The sequence below is a fragment of the Camelus bactrianus genome, chromosome 12 (assembly GCF_048773025.1).
Source record: "Camelus bactrianus isolate YW-2024 breed Bactrian camel chromosome 12, ASM4877302v1, whole genome shotgun sequence".
Taxonomy (NCBI): Eukaryota; Metazoa; Chordata; class Mammalia; order Artiodactyla; family Camelidae; genus Camelus; species Camelus bactrianus.
The window spans coordinates 35619916-35645399 of record NC_133550.1 but is presented as its reverse complement, the minus strand read 5'-3'; the positions used below and the strand labels follow the sequence as shown (position 1 = coordinate 35645399).

General features: G+C 31.5%; 1 protein-coding gene across 3 annotated transcripts in view; it reads right to left on the bottom strand.

The window, feature by feature from the left end:
* BLTP3B (bridge-like lipid transfer protein family member 3B) overlaps positions 1-25484 on the bottom strand; it is a 95125-nt gene that overhangs the window by 38372 nt on the left and 31269 nt on the right. For all 3 annotated transcript variants that reach the window (XM_074375243.1, XM_045522458.2, XM_010962773.3), the window contains 8 exons: positions 17253-17415; positions 15986-16024; positions 14785-14876; positions 11137-11326; positions 10452-10592; positions 8978-9148; positions 4397-4577; positions 1119-1202 (listed from right to left, as the gene is read on the bottom strand). In XM_074375243.1, coding sequence (XP_074231344.1) covers positions 1119-1202; positions 4397-4577; positions 8978-9148; positions 10452-10592; positions 11137-11326; positions 14785-14876; positions 15986-16024; positions 17253-17415 — 1061 coding nt within the window. The remainder of the gene's footprint in view (positions 1-1118; positions 1203-4396; positions 4578-8977; positions 9149-10451; positions 10593-11136; positions 11327-14784; positions 14877-15985; positions 16025-17252; positions 17416-25484) is intronic.

Here is a 25484-nt window from a genome sequence, read left to right as displayed (position 1 = left end):
TGGACAGAATCCCCAAAAAATACCATCATGGGAAAAAGTCTCTTCATCAAAGATTTGTTGTAAAGTGAGTAACTATAGCTATCTATTTCTATATGTATATTTTTTAACATATAAAGGAGGAAAAATTTTTAATCAGGATTATTAGGTTTCTCTGTAGCAATTACGTAATTGCATATGTAATTACATAATATTTACATAAAAGGGTTAAGAAAATAAAGTCTACTTTATGACTAAAAGTTTTACCTCTCAAATAGGAATGATTTCTATAATAAAAAATATTTTCAGTATAAGTAATTTATAAATCAGGAAGATAGAATATCTGAGACAAAGCCCTTCAAACAAAACTCTAAACAAATAGTACAACTTTTAAATTCTGTCAGGTACTGATATACTAATGACAAACATTGGGAGACAGAAATCTGTGAACAGGAAATTTTTAACATTTTTTAATGTTCTAGAAAATCTGTCACTTGTTTTTTTTTATGTGTGAATTAAAAGATAAAAAGCCATATACTACCAAAATGCAGATATGAGTATAAGTATAATATTACTTAATTTGGCCATAACATACATACTTTTTGTTTTTATGCTTTGCGGGGAAAGTGCCTATCAATTTTTGATTATTAAAGAACCTATTAAATCTAATTTATTGATGAAATTTTGAAAATACAGAAAAGTTTCTTTGAAAGTTTCCAAGAATCCCACAACTTAGCTAAAATCACTATTCTCCTTTTGCTCTATATGCTGTTTTTGTTTTCTAATATATATCATTTAAAAATTCAAAATTATTAATAACTTGATTTTGTCACAATTAAGTAGTACAAACATATATCTTCTATATTCTATTTTTTAAATCACTTATTTAAGATATTCTCAATTTCTAAAAATTATACTTTTTAATAATCTACATAAAGCGTAAAATAAAATGCATGAATATTTCCTATGACAATTATATCTTCTTGCTAAGATACCAGCGGGAGGAAAGATAACAAATGTCTTTATCTATTTTCTCCTTAAAAAATTAAATTAAAACTAATAAAATATAAACAAAATGAAATAAATCGGCTATATAATTTAAAAGCAAGCTTTACATCTTTTAAAGAAATTGTTATACAAACCTGCTTTGTGATAAGGATAATAATCTATAGTTAGCTGTGTAAAAGACAGTTGCATAGCCCCTCCAGTAATACGTCTGTTTGACTCTGGGGAAATAAAAGGATGAAAATTGAGAGAGAAAGAGAAAGAAATACTAAGCAAATATCAGAAACACTTCATTCACCATACCTGCAGTCCAAGCAACGATTATTGTCAAGGTTAATACAATAAGAATTTTAGGAAATGCAATTCACTCTAGTATTTATTGAATTCCTATCATATGCAAGGTACTAGGCTAAAAGGTGAGGACACAAAAATAGCAGACCTTTTATATTTACAGCCCTAACCATCTGATAAACATTGTTTTAAATGTTTTAGTTATACTTACTCATTTGCTCTTCATAGCAACCCTATGAGATAGATTAATATTATCATTAACCATTAATATAGTCCCTATTTCCTAGATAAGAAAATTAAGTAAATAGGCCAAGGTCATACAGCCAATAATTTCCTGGTTTGATCCCAGAAAATCTTAACCACTACATTGTATTATCTTGCCTCTTACCGAAGAAGAAACTGAATCTATTAGGTTAGGTAAGTTGTCTAAAGTCGCATAGCTATATTAAGATCAGAAGTACCTAAAACTATGTTTCAGTTTTTTTTTTATGATTGTTCATTTGTTTTGTTTTTCAGATTCCACATATAAATGAAATCATAACAGTATTTGTCAACAAGTGGTTGCTGATGTGGGGGGTAAGGTTGGGAAAGGAGGTAAAATATAAGTGAGGTACAAGACTCAGAATTAAACTGAAAATATAAAACCCAAATGATTTCTATATAGTAAATTGAACCAGAAAGGTAACTTGCGTGTGATTCTGAATACTAAGATAAAATGCTCTTATTTCTCCTTAAAATAAAAAAGTTTTTTTCCAGTTGCAAAATAAATCAATCATAGGTATGAAATGTGCAGTGTGGGAAATACAGGCAATAATTATGTGGTATCTTTACATGGTGACAGATCTAGACTTATCATGGTGATCATTTTGAAATGTATAGAAATACTGAATCACTATGTTGTGTGACAGGAACTAACACAGTGCTGTGGGTCAATGATAACTTCAAAAACAAACTCATAGAAAAAGAGATAAGATTTGTGGTTACCAGAGGCAGAGGGTGAATTAGATGAAAACAGTCAAAAGGTATAAAGTTCCAGTTATAAGATAAGTAAGTACTAGGAATACAATGTGCAACATGACAAATATAATAAACACTGCTGTATGTTACATATGAAAGTGGTTAAGAGAGTAAATCCTAAGCCTTCTCATAAGGAAAAATTTTTTTAATTTATTTAATTTTGCATCTATATGAGATGATGAATGTTCACTAAACTTATCATTTCATGATGTATATAAATCAAATTATTATGCTGTATGCCTTAACCTTATGTACTGCTGTATGTCAATCATATCTTAACACAACTGTAAGAAAAAATTAAGAAGTGAAAAAAAAATCAGAAGTAGATCAAAAGTCAGTGTAAATCCAACATAAAAATCAAATTTTAAAACAACATGTACAAATCAAATACAAATTAATATACAGCTATTTACACACTCTCTATATTAATTTGTTAACTTCAAGGTATCTCAACTGATAGAATTTCTAGTACAGATCTATAATCCCTTATTTAAAACCTTTGGAGCCAAATGTTTTAGAATTCAGAATTTTTTTTTTAGATTTTATTAATATGGCATATATATATATATATATATATATATATATATATATATACACAATATCATATCGTATTATACAACTATGCCGACAGATTCTGACACAGCACTAAGTAATAAAAGATAGTAATTCTGTGGGAGGACTCAAATATTTACACTTAGTGGGTAAAATAAAGATGATAAATAGCAACGTGCTCATTTAGGTCAAGTTTTGCCAGCAAATGAATTCTTCACAAACTTATCAAAAAGCATTTCAGACCCTTCTGGATTTCAGAATAGCAGAGAGTTGATTACAGATCTGTACTATGAGGAAGATATTTTGGTGGAGGGGTTTTCTCCTTAAATAACATCATTTAGCTTATTCTATGAAGCAATATAATGAATGAGGAAGGCAAAAGAGCTTAGAAAACACTTTCCTCTGTGCTTTTGCTTATTACCTAAACCTGACTCCTCATTTTTTTTGGTTTGTTTTAACTTTTTTGGATTTTCCTTTCAATTCACTAAAGCAGAAGATGCCAACTGTAAGCCAAATGACATAAACCTAGACAAACAAAAGACAACAGATCACTCTTCAAACTCCAAACTTCCTCACTTTTTCTGCTCCACCCTTTAGCTGGTAGTTGATACCTGGCTGCCTTATCTGATGAAGACAAGATAACTTCTATTGCTAAGTTTCAGGGGTTGGTCTCAATATTCACTCTAACAGTTTTAAAAATCCATAGCAACAGTTTTCACAGATACAGATTCTGGATTCAGGTCCAAGGACCACAGGGAGGATATCTCCATTTTAAAAAGATACTCAGCTTGATTCTCATGCTTATCAAAGTTTGAGAATCACGGTCTTAGAGGTTAGACTACCTGCTGAACCCTTCCAACACTTACGGGGCCAGGGACACTCTCTGGATAAGAAACATAAATGCCCAGCACCTAGACCATGGAACTACAGATTTTCAAAGTGACCAAGAGCAGCTCCCTGCTTATCCCATTACCTGTGTCTACTAAATAAGGAAAAAGAGAAGCAAAAGCTGAAAGGACAGAAAAAACTTCCTAACTAGAATTTAGCTTCCTGACCAAATTTAGGGAGGATTTAGAGGAGACACAAGGAATGCTGAATGGTCACATAGTTGTGTTTACATGCATATGGGGTTAGAAAAACATAGATAAACCACCATGCTGAAAACACATATGCAAGTATTTATGAATTGAGTATAGACTAAAATTTATTAACAATTTCAAAATTATGAAAAAGTTAATTCAAAGGCAAGTCTAATTCTTCATCATCCTCTAAGGATGTCAGTCTTTAAAAAAAAAAAAAACCAACCTAACATTACTGTTGGCATTGGCATTGTTAGCTAACTATAAATTACATTGAGGTACTAACTATTAAAGCAAAATAAAATTTTATACCAATATATAATGCTTAAAATTATACCTTTCATCAATGCACCTCAGTGAATGATAAAACTATGACCTGTTACAGTACAGACTACATATTACATATGATAAACAATTTAGATGTGTAGTAAATTCTAGAAAAACTAAAAATAGTTTGAAATAGCAGCTTTTATTACCTTTTTCTTTAGCATGAATATCATCACATATGTGTAGATCTAGATGAGAAATCACTAAATGATGGGAGGTTTCTTTAACATCAAAGTCATTGAATAGTTTCACAATTGCATCGTTTAGATCAGGAGCATTTGAAGTCTGTGGTGTCTTCACTTGCTGGGTAGATGGGGCTACAGTAGAGCTCTAAAAGATTCAAAACCGCCTTATCACTGCAAGTTAAATATCTGACATTCCCCACTCAAGAAAATCTAAATATTTTTAGTAAAAGAGTCATGAAAAATAAGCTAAAACATTTTCTTTTGTATCAGTAACTCAGTTTCCCTAAAACATTTTCTGAATTATATAGGAATAAAACTAAAATCTAAAAACTGGAGAACTACAAAGAACATGAATAAAAACTCAATATGTTTTAGAAAGTATTTGCATAGCTATATTTTCATATTTATAGCCCTTCTTGTTTTAGAAAATATGTTTAATAACTATTAAAGGCAGCTTATTTAAATATTATTAGTTCTATATATTAAAAAAGAAAACAAATGTGAGCCCCATATACATCAGCTATATAGACTATTAATACATCCTGTAGAAATAAATCCCTGCTTTGTAAAAGCACTTGTGATATTATTTAGTACAAGTGCTCTTGAGCTTTTCATAAGAGGTGTGGTATGTCCTCTGAACTTGGATATTTGAAGCCAGACAGCAGAAGAGATTTATTATAGATTATGAGTTCATATTCTTTTCTCCCTAAAGAGAAAAAAACACAGAATACTGCTGAAGTATAAAGACATTTGTGAACTTCCAGTAGCCTAAAATAATTTTGCATACGTAAGTATACCGTGAGATGATCTGTATGTTAACCATAGAACTATACATGAAACTTTGGTAACAATTAACAGAATGAAGACTAGATTTTTCATTAAAAGTATTTTTAAAACTTTCTAATTAAGAACAATTCACTAATAAAAGTATAATTACTTACGAAAAATTAAAAGACATATATATATATACACACATATATACAGCTTGTATACAATTTACAAGTATCTATTAAGAACTAAGATCATATGTAAAAGAATTTCAAAGAGTACTCAGTAAATGAGAATCTCTCAGTGAAAATTAATGGGGCCCATAGAATTTAAAGAAATGCAAAGATGAAATATGGTTGTGAAGCCTTAAATTCTAGAGGCTCAAGTAAAGCTTTTTTTACTAAGTAATAATTAAACGGATTTCTATCAGAAAAATCACTTTTTCTTTCTTAGGTTTTTTCCCCCCATCTACTTCAAATGCCTTAACAAACTATTACTTATGTCTGTGATGGTACTCTTTTGAAGGAAAACACTCTGCATTTCTTTAAGCATGTTTTCTCTCTTTCATCAAGATAAGTACTGATACAAATAAAAACATAAGAATTAACCTTCCTACAAACACTTTTCTTCATACTGAGGGAGATTCAGGTTTTTGGATGCTATTTGTAGGGGGAAAAGTGGGATACTATAAGCTCTTTTGCCTCATGAATAATCTTAACAACTTAATATTCAAGTTTGTAAAGCTGCTAAGTTGTAAAGCTGAGCAAAGAACACTATCAACTACTTGTCTCTCTAATGCACTCTTCTTTATACCCCAAAATAATTAGGACATTCTGTATGATACCTAATGTAGTGATAAGACAACTACAACCCAAGAAAGAAACTCTATGGTAATGTGAACAGTTAAGTATAACTACTATGAAATATTATGGAATGACAAAAAAATACTAATTACAAATACTAATGACACGGAAGAAAACTATATACAGGCACTTACTATATTCTTACTAAACCTAGGAAAAAATGCAGATGCTTAGGTAAAAAAATCTGTAAGGAAATACCTCAAAGTGCTAATGCTGGTTTTGCTTTGGTGGTAGGATTATAGAATTCTGTCCTTGTTTCTAATTTCCTAATCTGTATCTTTATCTAGTTTCTGATCTATATTCTATTTTGTATAAAGATATCCACATATTATATAAATAAGAGCTACAATAACATTAACACTTTGTGTATTGGTCTTTAATTTCAATTACCATCTCTGTTAATGACATCCTAAGCTACATAAATCCTCATTGCAAGCCTTAACAGACTAGTGTTTACGTCTATGGTGGTAATATTGTAAAATATTACCTCCTGTACTACTTCAATTCTTTTCCACTCCAAAATGGAACTCATCATTACCTTTTCTTAGCCTTACCTCCTTTAATCATCCTTTAAAATCCTTCTGCATTTACTTTATTGGCTAACGGAATTAACAATTATTTGAAAAGTTCTCAACTTTTCTCTCCTTTATCCTCAACTGATAAAAGACTTAGATATCTCTCCCCAATTTGGCTTATTTTTCCTTCTTTCAAACCATTACCAGAGAGGTCCACCCCTCCGCTAGACTGGCAACCTTCCTATTCTTCAGTCCGTCCTCTATAATACCACCATGTGATGCCTGGCTTTCCTTTCCTACTTAAAAACTTCCATTTGACCTCCTCCTGCCTATAGGAAAAAGTCAACACATAATGCCCATCATGTCTAGTCACCACATACTTCTGCCTAAACACAGGCTACCTGCCCAGGAAAATTCTATTCTATGCTACAGTCCAGTATTCTGTTCATCAAACTTTTAAAATTAGGTTCTCTCAGAGAATTATGAAGACATTTCACTGGATAAATATTAATTATTGGTAGAATGATAGAGGGTTCACAATCAATTCAGTTTGTTTTTACTGCTAAAAGCTTTGGGAAACTTTGTTCACATAAAAGGTAAATTGGATTGAAATGAATTTCATTTTAGCAAAGTGACATGATTCTTTGAACTCCTTCCAGTTAGATGCCAGGATTCACAAACTTATCTATTATAAAAAATTTTTTATTTTTAATAGTCTTGCAGCTGACATTTATTAAATCCTTCTTCAAATGTGTTAAAGGCAACAAAATGGAAACTACTTAATTGGTTAGTTTGTCATTAGTCATTCACTTCCAACATGGATAGCAATATATCATATTGCCTGTCTCATTTCCCAGAGGTTTTGGGCCCCCCACCACCACCTGGCCACCCTCCAGGATAAATCCATCATAGTAAGAGTGAAGATGAGTAAGAAGAATGCCTTTCATTTGTAAAGTAGGATAAAAGTAATTATGGAAAAGGAGAACCAGTCTGACATCTTAACACAAGAATATTCTCAGATAGACCAAGTTTAAAAGAGTATCCATCAAAATGGAAAATGTGAAACTCAGTTTCCTTAAAACTTGGAAAACTGTCACATATATACAAGGCATGAGTACCTATTCTCGAGAAAACAGTGCTCTAGTTTAAAAAAAAAGAGAGAGAAAAGAAAAGAAAAAAACCTTATCTTTATCAGAAAACATCATGCTCTTTAACACCATCACTTTTGCAGATTCTATTTCCACATCTGAAATACCCTTTCCCTCACCTGCGAACTTCTTAGTTTTAAGACTTAACTTCATTATCCTCTTTGTAAAACCTTTCCAAACTCTGCAAGCACTTGATTAAGACTTCTCTGTGCTTCTATACAACCCCCTCACGCCATCTTTAATTCTTCACTCTAACATTTATGTTGAACTGCAATTTGTTTTATATTTGATTCCCCATAATATTGAGATCCTTGAGGGCAGGGTCAGACAATATTTATTTTTATATCTGCAGTGTCTAGCCCTGCACCTTATGGCAAAGCAAGCAAGCAAGCAAGCAAGCAAGCCAGCCAGCCAGCCAGCCAGCCAGCCAGCCAACTGACATAGTCACAAGAAAGCCTAAATTCCCATGTACCAGGCAGACCACCAACAAGCTATATATCTAAGATATATTACTCTGTTTTCAATGAAATAATTCATAGAAATACGATTTCACAATATCCTTTAAGTTTTTATTAGGTGGATATAAAAAGGTCAATCGTATTTCTTATAAAATTACCAAAAGACACTATACACTGGAATTTTCAAAATCCCAAATCTACAAAATCTTCTGCAAAAATCTTTATATTAAATTCTCAGAATTTAGTACTAGGAAATATTAGAAAATATTTTTCTTTTCAGAAAAACCTAGTAATGCTTCTGATTTTAAGAAAGTGATCATTAAATAGCTTTCCCCATTTCTGTCCCAGCCATCAGACAATCCTAACAGTTTTGTATTCAACTTCAGCAATACCCTAGGGCTTCAGTTTTCTATTTTAATACTAACCCTCACATTCCCTCACTTGACTATAATTACCCACGTTTTTTTCCTTTCCCATTTACTTTAGTAATTTTAAAATTGTACTTCTTTAACTTTCTGAAAAGAAGTATTTATAACATCAAAATACTTTTATGTTATCATTAATCTAGTGCCAAGGACAGAACTCCAAACAAAATAAGTACTATATAGATACAAATATATTTCACATACGTTTTCATATAGATACCATATAATTTTACATACAAGAGTATAAGAAGATTCTCGGACTCAAAAGTACTACAATCTATATCACATAAAGAAAACAATTAATCATTCTGATTTTAAAGCATTTACATGAAAAATGAAGTGTTTTTGCTAGTAACTTAATAGCATACCTGTGTAGGTTCAGGAGCCATACTCTTCCTTTGTTCTGTTGATTTTTCTATTGCTTCACTAAGAGATTTTGCGTATTGTACCATAGCCTTTAACTGGGAATCCGTTAAAACCCATAATAAGTCATCCAATATGAGAACTAACTTTGTTGCAATGACGTTGCAGTCCTTTAACTGTCAGGACAAAATGATTCATAAAATTAAGCCAAGATATAAAACTTACAATACACTTGTATTTTTTAAAAGTTTATTTATTTTAGCTTTCTTTTTAATTGAAGTATAGTCAGTTTACAATGTTATGTCAACTTCTGTTATTTTTCTGTATTACTGGAACTGATTTGCAACAGACATGAAATATATTTCCTCATCCTAGGCTAAAAAAAAGTTTAAAATTTCAGTGGCTTAAATATGGATTCTTCCTTCATTCACCAAATATGTACTGAGTTCCCATAATATGGAAGGAATATCTCTTAGTATTGGAGATACAGTGGTAAAAAAAAAAAAAAAAAGACTGACAGATGCCTGTACCTTAGGTACAAGTCATACAGGTAACACATACTTACATAATTTAATTTTTCATTTATAGTTAATAAATCATATAATTACCTACATTAACTCAACCACAGTTGACCCTTGAACAATGCAGGGATTAATGCATATAACTTATGGTTGGTCCTCCATATCAGAAGTTCCACTGCATCTGTGGATTCAACCAACCTTGGACCATGTAGTACTATAGTATTTACTACTGAAAAATATTTGCATGTAAGTAGACCCATGCAGTTCAAATTCATGCTGTCCAAGGGTCAACTATAATCCCAGTAGAAAGGGGGGGGGGCATTAAAATTAATTAAAAACTAAAATGCTATTTTAACCATATTTCACATTTCAGAATATTTGTATTATCATACTCTGAAAAATTCTTTTCAATTCAATTTAGTATAGTGACTTGTGTCTATAACTACAAAACACACTGTTGAGATTTTAATTCAGCCATGTTTTTAAAAAGTCATTACTTTCCCTCATTAAATTTCATCACAATTCACAGTGGACTCTCAAATTCTGACATCCTTAAGTAACTATCTCCCCTAGTTTTATCTATTTTACCAGTCATATCTGAACAGTCTTCTGAAGCTAGTAGTTTTGGTTACTAATAATAAAGGCTTTACCGTTTACCCACTCCTGAGCAACATTCAATAGAAGAAATAAAATTACAAAACAGTTAATGTTCAAAAATATTTGGCAACTGAGAAATCTATTCAAATTTATCAAAAATAAAAATCTAAACATTAAATTGAGAAACCTGAAAAGTATTATCATTACACTAGATTTCTTCAAATAGCGCTTGGGCCACCATATTTCCTTTTACTTTGCGCTGTTTTAATGTGGCAATATTTCATCTAAAAAATAAATTTAAAATTTCCCATTAATTCCAATAGTTATCACCTGAATCAAAAAGGCAACCCTGTTGACTTACTCTTCTTTTAAGTGTAACTCTGATTTTTGACTGGTTGGTTATTAATCGAACAGGAGCACACATAATTTCAAGATGTGAGCTTTGGGTAGCATCTGCCTCTATTCGAATCATCTGCCAATTTATTTCCTTAAATGTCAAAACCTAAAGAGAACACAGAGATTAGCTTCACTTACTCATGCAAAATAGAATGAGAAAAATGTAGATTTGTAAAAATAAAGTTAAATAAATTCTAGATATATCCACTATGCTTTTTTTTGAATTATACACTTCCAAATTCAGTAACACATCTTCATGATTACATTCATCATCTGTAAAGCTGTTAACACTTTTATTGTAAGTAATTTAATTTTAATACAAAGTATAAAGAACATCTGAATCATGTAACCAAGAAGAATTTTAAAAAACGTATTTTAGTTTTGTAAATTTGAAATTTAATTCTGAGTAGCTGAGAAGTTAAAATAGGACTCATTAACTCTGTAAGTTGAAAGATTTATTACAGTAAAAACATTAAAATATGCATATTTTATAATTAAATGATTAAAAGTAATACAGAGAAAGTATAAAGGGCAAATGTAAATCTAGTATTATGTGAATATAACTAACCATAAAAAGTAACTTTAAATATCCTTTTATGTTAATCAGCAGCTAAAACATTTTTCTAAACAAAGAAAGAAAAAAAATTTACCTCTCCTCTCTGTGGGTCTTGAATACGAGTAAATCTTAAATCTCCATGTTCCCAGTTTGCATTTACACTATAGATCCGTAGCTGGGAAAGTTCAAAGGATGCATTGAAGGCTTTTGCTCCAATGCGGATGACAATGGAATTTACAGAAACAGTAATTCCCTCAACTACTTTTTCAGCAAAGCCATATTCACTGGGAACACAAAGCAAAACAAAATATAATGCACTAAAGCCAAAAAAAAAAAAAATTAAGAATGAAAAAGTTTTCTGCTAAAATTCTCATACAAAGTACACAAACTGCCATAATATTATTCATTTTTGTTTAAAAATTTTTTCTTAAAACAATAATCTACTCAGGTTAGATGTAAGTTATAAAAATGCTCTTCTCAAAATGATAAAAGGTTTTCGAAATTGGAAGTTACTCTCAATTACATAATTATAATCACCATCCAAAGCTGCCTACTCTTAAAAAGCATTAGTGCTAAATTAGGGCTAAATTCTTGACACAAAGAAGGCTGACGAGTCCAACTGGAATATAATCTCACAATTTAGGAATGAGATCAGAAAAAGTTCACATTCCCTAATGCAATTCAACAAATATCTATTGAGCATCTAGAATGTGAACGATGCTAGGACATAAGGAAAATCCAAGTAGAGTTGTGGCATTACAGGGCTTGCAAGTTACTTAGGGAGGGAAAAAAACATATCCTAGTAACTTAAACATGAGGCAGTCTGTAATTAAGTACTCTAAAAAAGGAATCATCTGTGTACTTGGTAGAGGAAGAAATTGCTTATAACTAGGGAGAAATATATCCAGGAAAGAAAGATGAAGTTTCTACACGGAAAAATGAGAAGTAAAGGAAACCTTAAAATTGGGAAAAGCATGAGCAAAGATACAGAGAAGTAAGAAAGTAGAGGACATGTTTCAAGAATAATAAGTAGTGCAGTATGACTGGAATACAGACTATCTTATCTATATATTTTGGCAGGGGGCAGTAAAATTGTGCTAAATTGGTACCTTACTTCAATTATCATCAATGTGACCATTATTCCTAAATCTGTCTTTAACCAGATTTCTTGCTAGAACTTCAGACAGTAAAATCCAAGTGTCCACCAGAGAGCTCCACCTGGCTGACTCACATATTTCAAAGCCAACATGTATAAAAGTAAGCCCATCATCTTTATTGATCATGCACATCTCTCCTCTATACCTGCTGCTATACTTCCTGATTCACTATCTTATTGAATAAATAATATAATTTATCTTTTCTAAGATTTAGATGACTTATCTTTTAAATCAGGTAATACTATTTAGGTTACATGTGGACTGCACGAAATAATGCATATGACTCAAACAGCCCAACTTTTGACTCATGATACTGAAAAAAAGTAACTACTATTTATTATATTATAAATAACAGTATGTTATTATTAATACTATTGGAAGTTTAAGGCTTAGTTTCCTCATGTGTAAAATGAAAACAATACCTATTTCAAAAGGTTGCTGTGGTCCTTAAATGCAATGATACAGGTATAGTAATTTATATAATCTTTGGCTTGCCTGATGTAATTTTGCTATTAAAAAAAAGGTGGTTGTCTACATTGTGTTTAGAAAATTGAGAACTGAAGAGGAAGAACTCATTAGCATCCTAGGGAGGAGTTGCTTTGATTCTAGGGACAAATGTTGGGTCAATTAAACAGAAAAATTCCTAGAGTTGGAAGAATATTTATATAATAACGTGGGAACATACTTTGGAATATCCAACCCCATCTACTCTAATCTATGCACATTAAAGAGTGTTACAATTGTACTGGAGGATTTACAATCAGAAGGGTGAAGCTTGAATCAATAACTAAAGTCTATATATTTCTGTCATCCATTATATGTCATCCATTATAAATTAAAAAGTTGAAATTTCAGTTTACAAATAAGTCTCTTCTGAGTTTGGTCAGTCTTCACATAGGTATTTATCTCCTCCAAGTGAAGAGATAAAATCAAATTTCTGAACTTACAAAGTTTACAAGACCATCAATCTGTGGGAGCAATGTTAGCCTACAGGTCCTACACAGAAGAAAGGGCCAGGTTGTTAATTGTTAATCTGCTTCTATTTTAATCCTTGGCTAGAAACAAAATCAAATAGATCAGTGTTTCCCTAAATTGCATAAGTGTAAAGAATTGTTAAAAATATATATTCATATTTTTGATAACCATTGTAGACCTCTAGAATTATAATTTCAAAAGGAGCCTAAAAAACTCTATAGATTTGATAAGCATCTTAAAATGAATGCAACAATCAGGCAAGTCAGGAAAATATAGAAAAAGATTAACCATATTGCCATACATCAAAATATAAGGATTATCATCATATGATTACAAAGCCAAAATTATAAAGCTTGTTGTTGATACTATAAAAACACGACTTAGGAAGAACACTATCAACTACACTTAGCACACAATGACAAAATACCTCATTTCTGTCACACATAATTAAAATGTCATTCATTTATACCAATTTTCCTGACCTTTTCCCCTTAAAAACATCTCTGTTTTTCCTCCAAGTTTCAGACTCTAGCCAATTTAAAGACCAATTGCTCCAATCTACTCTAGCCTGAAATCATAATTTGAACTTCAAAATCTCAAATTGCTGGATAAACTGTATAGCTGATAAATCTGGCCTTCAGTCAACTCTGAGCAGTAGATGGATCACCATTAGATTCCCATGTGAAAAGTCACTGATCAGGCTGAAGGTATTCTCACAGAATGTACTAAGGTAAAGGTGGTTCAACTCTGGTGAAAAAGCTCTCCTCTTAACAGAGAAACAAACAAAAGAGGGGGAGAAAGAGAAAGGGTGAGAGAGGGAAACAGAGTGTGTATGTGCGTTTCTGTATGTGTATGTTCGTCCTCAAGAAGAATTTATCACGGGTTTTATACAGCACCTAGAATACTATAAATGTTCAGGGCTGCCATGTTGTACAATCTGAGGAGGAATTAATCACATTAAAGTCTATGTGAACTTTTTACGTGAATAGCTGTACAATCCAAAAGTAGGGCAGAAAACCTGCTTTGAGGAAATGATATGTAACACAAGGCCCAAATTTACTGAATGCAAAAATAAATAGGCAATTTTTAAAAGATCTATTTTTTAATAACTATTCTAACTTCCAAAGCGGCTTTGTGAAATGGCCCCCGTGCTTCTACTTTACTAGCATCTGATTTTTATCTATCAAAATTCAGCATGTGTAATCCAAAGATCTATAATTTTTTAAGGCACAAACTTAACTCTTAAGGGTCATAATACTTTCATTGATGCACAGGATAAATGTTATGAAGAGAAAGTATTCAGAGACCAAGTAAGAGACTGATTTATAGAATGCCGAAGCTCTTCTGCTTCCAGTTTCTGCTACTGCTCTGTCTTCGATTAATCATCATTATTTAACACAAGGGAAGCAAGATGAATAAAAAGGCTAAATATCAATTCTGCGGCTTTGCAATGTATTTACTAAAACTGCAAAATGTTTTATGGGAGAAGAACTGAAACAGAGACTCAAGTGAAGGGATTTTATTTTATGTCCCATTACTACTTGATAACAGAGCTTACAAAAGAAACAAATTCCCTTGGCCAGTTGTACAGATTAATAGAAATAGCTTACCTTTGTCCTGAAGCAGTTGCAATTGGTGATGGGCCATTAGGGTTTCGTGGTTCTTCACATGTACTCATTTCCATTATTACTTTATCCAGGGACTAATAAAAATACATGAAAAATATAATAAATAGAAATTTTATTTTATGTATATTATCAAGATATTTAAAACTACTTTCTCTTTCATTTCTTTAGTAGCAAAGTTAACAGTAAGTAAATTGAGTCATTTTAAATGTATCCATAAAGGTCTAAAAGGAGAAATAGAAAAAACAAAAACAAAAAGAAAGTGCTTAGTCCTTTCTCAAGGCACTTATTAGCTGGTGGAAAAACGATGCTCATTACAGGAATATGGGAGAGAAAAACTATAAGAGATATATACTGATAAGATCATCAGGTTTGATAAAAGTATAATCGCTAATCCCAGAATGTACATTAATTGATAAATTAGATTATTTATTAATAAACAGGACTAAACCAACCACCTCTAAAAGATTATCCTAATCTAAAACCTGAGATTTAAAGCACGTAACTATGAAAAATATGAAATACAAAAGAAATGTGAAAAAATAAATATTCTCATAATGAAAAACTTTCTTAGGCTAAGTTTTTTCTTGAAGAAAAATCAAATGTCCTTAGTAGTCATCTCTAACATAACTCCAGTTATTCTTCATTCTCCATTTTAATACAGCACTTATTATCGGAAACTGTCTTCTTGTGTTTGCGTACTTGTTCATTGTCAGTCTTCTTATAAAAATACAAATTCCCTCAGGGCAGAGGAGAGGTGTTCAATAAATATTTGTGGAATGAATGAATCTTTCTTTAATTTTCCTTAAAAAGAAAACTGTATTAAAGAACATATTATTTAATTTATTAGATCCATAAAACCAGAAAACAAAAAGTCTGGATCAATTTTATTAAAAGAAGAATCTTACAGTATGTCAATTAGGAGTTAAATTAATGCAACAAAATATACCAACTTAGAACATAATATTCTAGACCTGAAAAACTTTAGAGACCCTTCCATTTTAAAATTCAAACTTTTCATTTAAGGACTGAGAGACCTAAGTACCATCAAAATAAAATGAAAGTGGAAACTAACTAGTGGGAAGTCCGAAGATTATGTTTATATGAAACAAAAGATTAATATTAACAAAGTAGTTAGATTATATACATATATAAATCTTTACTTCTGATGCAATGCAGAACTTACCAAACAGATGGGATGTGTTTTCAGTTTTGTCCATGGAATCTACAAAAGAAAAAATGTTTTTCCTTTAAAATGAATCAAAAAAAATGTAAAACAGTAATCAACACAGATGCTCTCTTAATACAGTGATAGACATACCAAATTATATCAGATGACTTTTTTCTTAAATTGCAAAATAATAAACTAAGCAATTTATTCATACTCTTGAAATCAGATGTAATTATTTTACACAAGAAAATACTACTACCTTTACTTTCTTGGTCATCTTTTTAAGAGTCTCATGCTCTACCAACTGAGCTAGCCAGGCATCTCTTGGTCATCTTTTTAAATAAAAATTTCAGGTTCTCTTAATATCTTTTTTCCCCAGTTCTTAAAACACACTTTACTTTTATAATTTAAGAATTCCCAGCAAAGCATAATCAATGTTTTGTTCACTGAACAGTTTTTTAAATTCTAGAATTCCAACCAATCTCTTCACAGATATTTAAAACAAATACAAAAGTGAGACCATTAATGTTAAATGCCAAGCAATATCAGTAAGTAATGTTCAAACATACCCTGCACTAAAAATGTCATGCTTCTGTAGACATTTGGGTTTATGAAGGATAGAATAAAATTTAAGGTGACCATCAAAAGATATGGGAACCTTTCCACAATCTTTTCTTTAGAGCTCAATTTTAATTTTATGAAACAAATTAGCATGCAGTATTTCTACTGAGTACTCTCAAACTAAGCCTAATCTTTAAGAGAAAGAAGTGATATGACATATGATTGGAGTTAAAGATAAGAAAGCCTAAGTTTTAATAAGTAGAAATAATAATAAAAGAAAAATTTTAAATCCTCAAAATAAGAAACAAATGAGGAAAAGAACAAAATTTCAAATAAAGTATAATGGTCAGAATAAGATAACTTATCAGTCGTATCTCTTCATTTGAAATTTAAATTGTCCCGTTTGACAACAAACCCTTAAAAAATCTTTAAATATATGCCAAATATAACCAATTATTTTATTAATAAACTATCAGTAATTTTATTTAAATGTTAACATTAAATTTTAAATAAAACTTAAAGTCTTATAAATTAATTAACATATTAGAATATGACTTCTATAATGCATACATTTATGCAAATATTTAGACAAAGGTATTTTTATTATAAATTATGTTAATAATGCTTCTCTTCAGAATTATCTAAGATTAAATATTTATTTTAAAAGATAGGTTTGAATAAATAAAACAAAGCAGAAATGTCTTCCATATCAAAGTCTCACCCTAATAGATGCTTTATTACAAAAAACCTTGTTGATAGCAAGCCATGTTGGCAAATCCAACATATTCTGGAGCACCTCTTCATCCAACTCTAAATTCTTTAGTTCACCTTCTCCTTTAAGGGTACTTAGATTTATCTTGTCAGGAGACAAATTTTTGGTAAATCTGAAAGAGAATAAACATTGACATTTATTTTAGTGTTAGTTACTGTACCCCTGAGTTATTCTTACAAATATACAGAGCACTAAAAGTATAAAAGCATCACTAAGAAACACAAAACCACATGATAAGCTCTACTTTAATCCATGTTTTTCAATGTGGTTTTGTTATTATTGCTTTGCTCTGTTACAGAAAGTCTACAGTATTTTTGGCTTGCTTTTAAATACCATATTACCATATACACCCAAGCTTTAGCTGTTAGCGCCTTTCAAATTTATAAATACTGTAATAGTATCTACTATTTTTCAAGTACTATGCAATGCTTTGAGCCATCCCCTACCACATTTTGTTCACTTTACCACAGACTATATCACAGAAGTCGATATTCTTATTTTATTAATCAATCTACAAGGAAGGTAAAAGAATGACGGGACCCTTCAGAAGTGGTAGCAGCAAAAGGTGCCACCAGTCATTCATCATGTCAAGATTGATGATTAAAGGACATCAGTACTCCATTTAGGATCATCCAGTGATTCTCAGCTTTAGAAACTGACCCAGATCATTCCAGGAATAAATTGTAGTACATAAATCTTGTTCTAAAAGATCTCCGAGGAAGGAAATTATACAGTTCTATTTAGCAGCCAATTTTGAAGTTTTCTACATGAAACTCTTAAAAATACCAATTATTCACAACCCTGAATTAGCTGTACAAATATAATTTTATTTTATACAGGAGTTAAGAAAATTGAAGTATAAAGTGCTTAATGAAAGTGCCAAAAGTCAAACAGGGGACTGGACCCTGAATTCTAATTAAAGTCCTCAGATTCACTAAAATGACTTAAAAAGGAAAGTTCTTAAATTTAAAAGATTGGAAATAATAAGTTAAAATAGTAGTGAACATTTACCAAAGGTTTACTGTGTACCAGGCTCTTCTCTTTGCATGCATGCTTTACAAATTCTCATGATAACCCATTAGGGTCACCACTATTTTTATCCCTACTTTTAAATGAGTAAATACAATGAGAAACTAACTTATTTGCCCAGTGTCACAACAAATAATGATGATAACAGGAATAATGACAATAATAATGATAAATTACACATGCATTTTAAAGTACTTTCATATATATTACTTTAATTCTTAAAACAATCTTAAAAAATTAAAAATTGCTAACTTTACCCAGCAAGTACTTTTTCACAAGTGAAACTATTGACAAAGTTAACTATTGGCTAACAAAAGAGTCATCAGCCAGTCTTCTGACATTAAATATTAAGTTACCAAAATACACTGGGTTATTTACATGCCCTACATATCAATAAGAATCAATATACACATGCTTCTCCACTGACTCTAAACCAGAATTTGTTGAACCAGATTTTATCTGAATTCATGGCTTCTCACAAAATGTCAACACACTGACTTTGTCAATACAAAGTTCACATTTAACCCATATTTGATCAATGATGCTGGGTTGTTTCATACTTACCACCAATGTTTGATTTAATGATATGAATCTTCCTGATAGGCTATTTCTAATCATATAGGAATAATCTGCCACTGCCTCAGGGGAGAATATTAAAGCTAGAAGTTGGCATTCAATAAGTACTTATTGAGGATTCACTATTCAGACACATACACTGACTAGTATAGTCAAGGCTCCTGCCTTTGTGCAGTGTTCAGTTAGTGGGTGAGACAAAGTTCAAACAGCATGACAAGGAGAGAATACAGTAGGGGTTCTTAATCCAGAGCTTCTTTGAAACAGACTTCTGAGCTGATATCTAAAGGAACAGCAGTAGAAGAAGGGAGCAGGAAAGAAAGAGTATTCCAAGTAGAGAGAATAAAACATAAAGCTTCTGAGGCAAGAGAGAGCACAGTATAAAATAGAACTGAAAAAAGATCAGCATCTGGAACGTAGCATGAGAGCCAGGAGAGTAGTAGATAACTCTGAAAGGACAAAGAAGGACTGATTACATAAGGCCCTGAGCATTTTATCCATTCATTCAATACATTTTAACCAATACCTATAATTTAACAGGCACTGAGGATTTGACAATGAACAAAATAGATAAAAAAAACCTCTTCCTTCATGGACCTTAATTGGGGCGGATAGGTACACAGAATTAAAAAATAAGTTAAATATATAGTAAGTCAGATTCTGATAACTATGGAGAAAAAACAAAGCAAAATGTAAGTCAGGAGATGCAAGCAGGTGACCTTTTAATTTTTAAGAGTGGACAGGAAAAGCCTCATTAAAAAGATGTCATTTGGGCAAGGTCTGAAGAAAGTGAAGGAGCTAGCTATGCAAATATCTGGAGAAAGAATGCTCTAGGCACGGGGAAAGCTAAGCGCAAAAACATGAGGTAGGAACATTCTTGGCAGGTCTGAGGAATAGCAAGAAGGCCAATGGAGCTGGAGGAAATGAACAAGGACAGGAATGAAAGGAGACAAAGTTAGAGAAATAACAGAGACCAGATCATGTGGGACCATTTAAGCCACTCTAAGGACTCTGGCTTTTCTCTGAGTAACAGTGAGAGTGACTGGGGATGATTGTGACTAGGGGACTAGAACAGGGATTTTTCAAGGATCATTCTATTGAGAATATATGAAAAGGGGACATGGACAGAAGAAAGGAGCCAGTCAGGAGGTTATTACAATAATACAGGTAAGAAAAGATGTTGCCTTGGATCAAGATGGAAGATTAGGAAGTGGTGAGAAGGGAACAATTCTAGACATATTCTGAAGGTAAAGCCAACAGGATTTGATAATACAGACTGAGGACAAGGACGGCTCCAAGGTTTTTGGTCTGAGTAAATAGAAGGATAGAACCACCATTCATGGGGGCAAAGAGACACAGAAAGAAAGAAATTTGGGATTAAGGGTCAGAATTTAGACTTTGAATAGTTTAATTAAGAGATGCCTATTAGATATCCAAGAGGAGATACCAATTAGGTAGTTGGATATTCAAATCTCATTCAGTAGTTGCAAATACAAATTTGGTAATCACCAATGTTGTAGATGGTATTTATGATTGCGAGATGGAGACAGAAAATAAAATGGCTCAAGGACTGTGTTGAGGGACCACTAAGAGGACAAGGAAATATAAAAAAAAATCAGTAAAGGTGATTAAGGATTAAGGAAGAAAGGGCCAGTGGCCTAAGAGAGAAATCAGGTTGGTTTTTAGGTGAGAAAAAATTCAGCAGGCTTGCATGTTGACAGCAATGATACAGAAAAAAACTACTGATGGACAAACAACTGATGGAGCAAAATGCCCAATTAGAAGACAGCAAATAGGGTACACAGGAAGAGCGGTGGCTTTTAATAGTTTTGATTTTGGAAAGCATGTTAATACTCTACATACATAAAAAATAAAATAAGAAACAATGAGATGAGGGGAAACACCTAAAACTGAAAGCAACCTGAAACAAATGAACTTAAGTGTATTCAAAAATATTGTAACCATACTCAACGGGAAGACAGAAAGAAAGGTAAGACAGATTGAGGGACAGATGGACAAAAACTAATCTGAGTAACTCATGAACATAACATTTGACTATACATCCTCAGTGTTGGGCAGGGAGGTGGGTGATTAGTGGAGAAATCAGGCCACATCTTGACTGGCTATGTACAAGAATGTTCATCTCAATGATATTTACAAAAGGAAAAAAATCAAAGTACCTAAACTTCCAAAGGAGAATAATCCTTTTAATTATGATACTTTATGTTACTTACATATCAAGTAATATGTGTTGCCAATTATATAAAGAAATGATACTATAATGCCTGGTAAAAATTAAACGTTCAAAATTACACACTGTGATTATCTAAAATTATCTAAAAAAATGCATTACAAAATTATCTAAAATTATCTAAAAAAAAATAAATAAAAAAAATAAAAAATAAAATTATCTAAAAAAAATGCATTACAAAAATCTCAAATATCAATAGTACCTATGGTTGGTGAGATTTTAGATTTATTTCTTCGTCTTTATACTTTTCTGGACGTTTAAGTATTCTATAAGGAGCATATATATAACTTTATAAAGACAAAAGTTCTACAGAACCTTAAAAAGACAGGCCTGGTAAAAGTGGAAGATGGAAAAATTAAAACATGTTATTCACAAGAAGTTCTATCTTCAATTTAGTTCACACCAAAGGGACAATATCTTCAATGAGCATGGACCTCAAAGTCAGACAAAAAGGTCTGAATTCTACTTTAAGACACTTACTGTGATAGCTCTCTACTTCAATTTGTTCATCTGTAAAATGCGGAAAATAATACCAACCTCAAAAGATTTTATGAGGATTAAAGATAATATGTAAAGTATCTGGTATAAAACAGATATATAGTACACCTGAAACTAACAAAACACTAAATAAACTATGCTTCAATAAAAAAATTAATTTTTTAGATAAACAACAAGTTTATACTGTATAACTCAGGGAACTATATTCAGCATCTTGTTGTAAGCGATAATGAAAAAGAATATGAAAACAAATCTATGTATGTGTATGTATGACTGAACTATTACACTGTATACCAGAAACTGACATAACATTGTAAACTGACTATACTTCAATTTTTAAAACTTTAAAAATATTGATTTGTTGAATCAATCAAAAGATATCCAATTAAGAATTCTTTTTCCTGTCCTCCTTTTATTGAGATTAAATTATGAAGGCATTGATTATAGTTTTAACTGGAGCAATATCAAAAGTTCAGCCTTATCCAAAAAGGACTTTAAAATGGCAGCGCTTTAGAGCTAAACTTTAGAACATCTTATATTAATGTTGCTCATCTATTATTTTAAATAGAAAGCTGAAAATATATTGATAACTGTCACCTCTACAACTATCAGAAAGTTGGTTTCTTATACTGGGTAGGTAGTGGACATACCAAATTATTTATCTTTTATTAGTCATATGTAAGACTTTAATTTACATATATTTCAGCTCTACACAAATGTTTACCAATCATTTAATAATATAGTTATGTTCCCTCCAAAAACAGAGACAGGAGAATGGTTCTTCAGCCACATTTGTTATAAGTTAATTGATAGAGAAAAAGCACACGAGGCGAACAAAGGGAAGTGTATACGAGGCGAACAAAGGGAAGAACCACAAAACAACATTAAGACATAAAAGAGCTATGTGTCTACCTATGCTTTAAGTGTTGCTGCAGACTCTTTGGACTAAACTGCCATGTTAAGTCTCCAGATAATTGTATTATTCTACTAAATACTGTAACTGAGAAAGGTTATGATACCGGGCCTGATTCTAAACATAATAAATTGTTATCTGAAATAAACATTCTTCACAGTACACTAAAGAATCATTTAAAGCTCTAAAAGTTATATAAATATTTTAAAGCTGAACTTCCAAAACTATGGTAGAAATCTAAGTCAATGAATTCAACTTCTGAGTAATTAGTTATTTGGTGGAGGTGGGGGTGGGGTGAGAGACTAGAAGCATGAAATCTGTATAAAACCAAAGTAAACATGTTAAAGACTCAAAATAAGGATAAAAAGAGAGAAAGCTGATTGACCTGAATATGTCAAAGGTACAACAACTGCTCAGAAAAAGTCATACCACATAATAAAGAAAAAATTGGTACAATTCTTACTGATTTTTTTTTAAATTTTTACAATTCAGAACACACAAGTTTTCCATTACTATGTATATTATGGCATGTAAAGACTTATTTTAAAATAAACATGTGTCTTGTATTTTAAAATTAGTGTTATATGGAATAAATTCTAACAAGAATGTGTATATTTAATTGCTTAACTTTATATTTTTAACAATGTAAATATTTTGAAACTAAATACATACAAACAGGTTTCCAACTATTCTAAACTTAAAAACTGGCTCTGCTACTAGACAACATTTTTCTCAAATAACAGTTATAATTAGAAATAATCATTCTTATTCTAATATTTCATGCTATAGCATGAAAAACCAGATTTTACAGGAAATTTAACAATGCATGTTAAATTGTTTAATTAAAAAGTTTAAAGTAGGCACACTAACCTGAAGTTAATGGATGGGCTTCAAGGGGTCCAAGATACTTCATTAAATTTTCAAAGGGGGTTTTTGGACAGCAAAAAAGGCTAAGAACACTGCCTTAAAGTAATAGCGTTAATTTTAACCACCCAGAAAATAAATTATTTCAATACTGTCATTTGATTATTAATATCATTGGTATCTGATTTAATTAACTTGTTAATAATGAACACCTCTTAGGATGGCTGCCTGGTTATCAGATTTCCTCTTCTGAGAGAAAAGATATAAACATTGGGGAAAGTTGCATACCTAAGACATGTTAATATACTCCCTTGCTTACAGCTGATTTGACCAAGAAGCTAGATAACAAGGCATTTAGACTATTTAATCAAATTTTCTCCTTCAGAAATTTGAAACTAAAACATACTACCTTAGGATCAAGATGACAAATAATAAAGGAGCACAACTGAGAAAGAAACACAAATCCAGTATTTCAGAACTTAAAGGTACCGTAGATTTTCTTCCCCCAACACTGTTCCATTCTCCCAAACTGGGCCCAACTTAAAACCTTGAAATGAACTAAAAATTGAAATCACTAGCTAGTAGTATCAAGACTGTATGCCCCTACAAGGATTAAGTTCTCATTGCATATGAAGAGACATTATAAGAACCAAAATCTTTATGTAAGCAAATCTAACAACAGCTTCTGCTTGATTTTACTGGAAACAATAGTATCTTAAGATCACATGTTAAAGTTATACAAGACAGTGTATCTCTGGGGAGACTTCCCAAAATCTGACAGTCTGACAAGTCCTTTGACTAAGAACATTCAGTTATTAATCTGCACCTAATTACATCTTTTCAAAGACCATAGGGTTCATCCGCAGCCAAAAAGAACCCTCCAAACAAAATGGAAACACAATGATCCAAACTTCATGGGATACAGCAAAAGCGATAATAAGAGGGAAGTTTATAGTGATACAGGCTTACCTCAGGAATCAAGCAAAATCTCAAATAAACAACCTAACCATACATCTAAAGGAACTAGAAAAAGAACAAAAAACCCAAGTTAGTAGAAGGAAAGAAATCATAAAGATCAGAGCAGAAATAAATGAAATAAAGACTTAAATGAAACTAGGCATTGATTATATGAAAATTTAAACAAAACTGATAAACCTTTAGCTAGATTCATAAAAAAGAGGGGGGAGCAAATCAATAATATCAGAAATGAAAAAGAAGTGACAACTGACCCCCACGGAAATACAAAGACTCATAAGGGATTACTACAAACAATTATATGCCAATAAAACCAACAACCTAGAAGAAATGGACAAATTCCTAGAAATGTACAATCTCCCAAAACTGGATCAGGAAGAAACAGAAAATATGAACAGACCACTAGACAGCAATGCAACTGAATCAGTAACAAAAAAAAACCCCCAACAAACGAAAGTCCAGAGCCAGGCTTCAAAAGTGAAGTCTACCAAACATAGAAGAGTTAAAACCTATCCCAGTGAAATTATTCCAAAAAAAACTGCACAGAAAGGAATGCTTCCAAACACATTCTACAAGGCCAAAATCACCCTGATACCAAAACCAGACAAAGACAGTCACAAAAAAAGAAATTCACAGGCAAATATCACTGATGAACATAGATACAAAATCCTCAACAAAATATTAGCAAACCAAATTCAACATTAAAAGGATCACAGACACTGAGTGGGATTTGACCCAAGGATGCAAGGATGGTTCAAAATCCACAAAGCAATCAATGTGATACACCATATTAACAAACCAAAGAATAAAACCATATGATGATCTCAAAAGGTGGAGGAAAAGCTTTTGACAAAATTCAACATGGTAAAAATTTCAAACAAAGTGAGTGTAGAGGGAACATACCTCAACATAATAAAGGCCATATATGACAAACCCACAGCTAACATCATTCTCAACAGTAAAAAGCTGAAAGCATTTCCTTTAAGATAAGGCACGAGACAAGGATGCCCACTCTTACAACTTTCACTCAACAGAGTATTGGAAATCCTAGCCACAGCAATCAGAAAAGAAAAAGAAA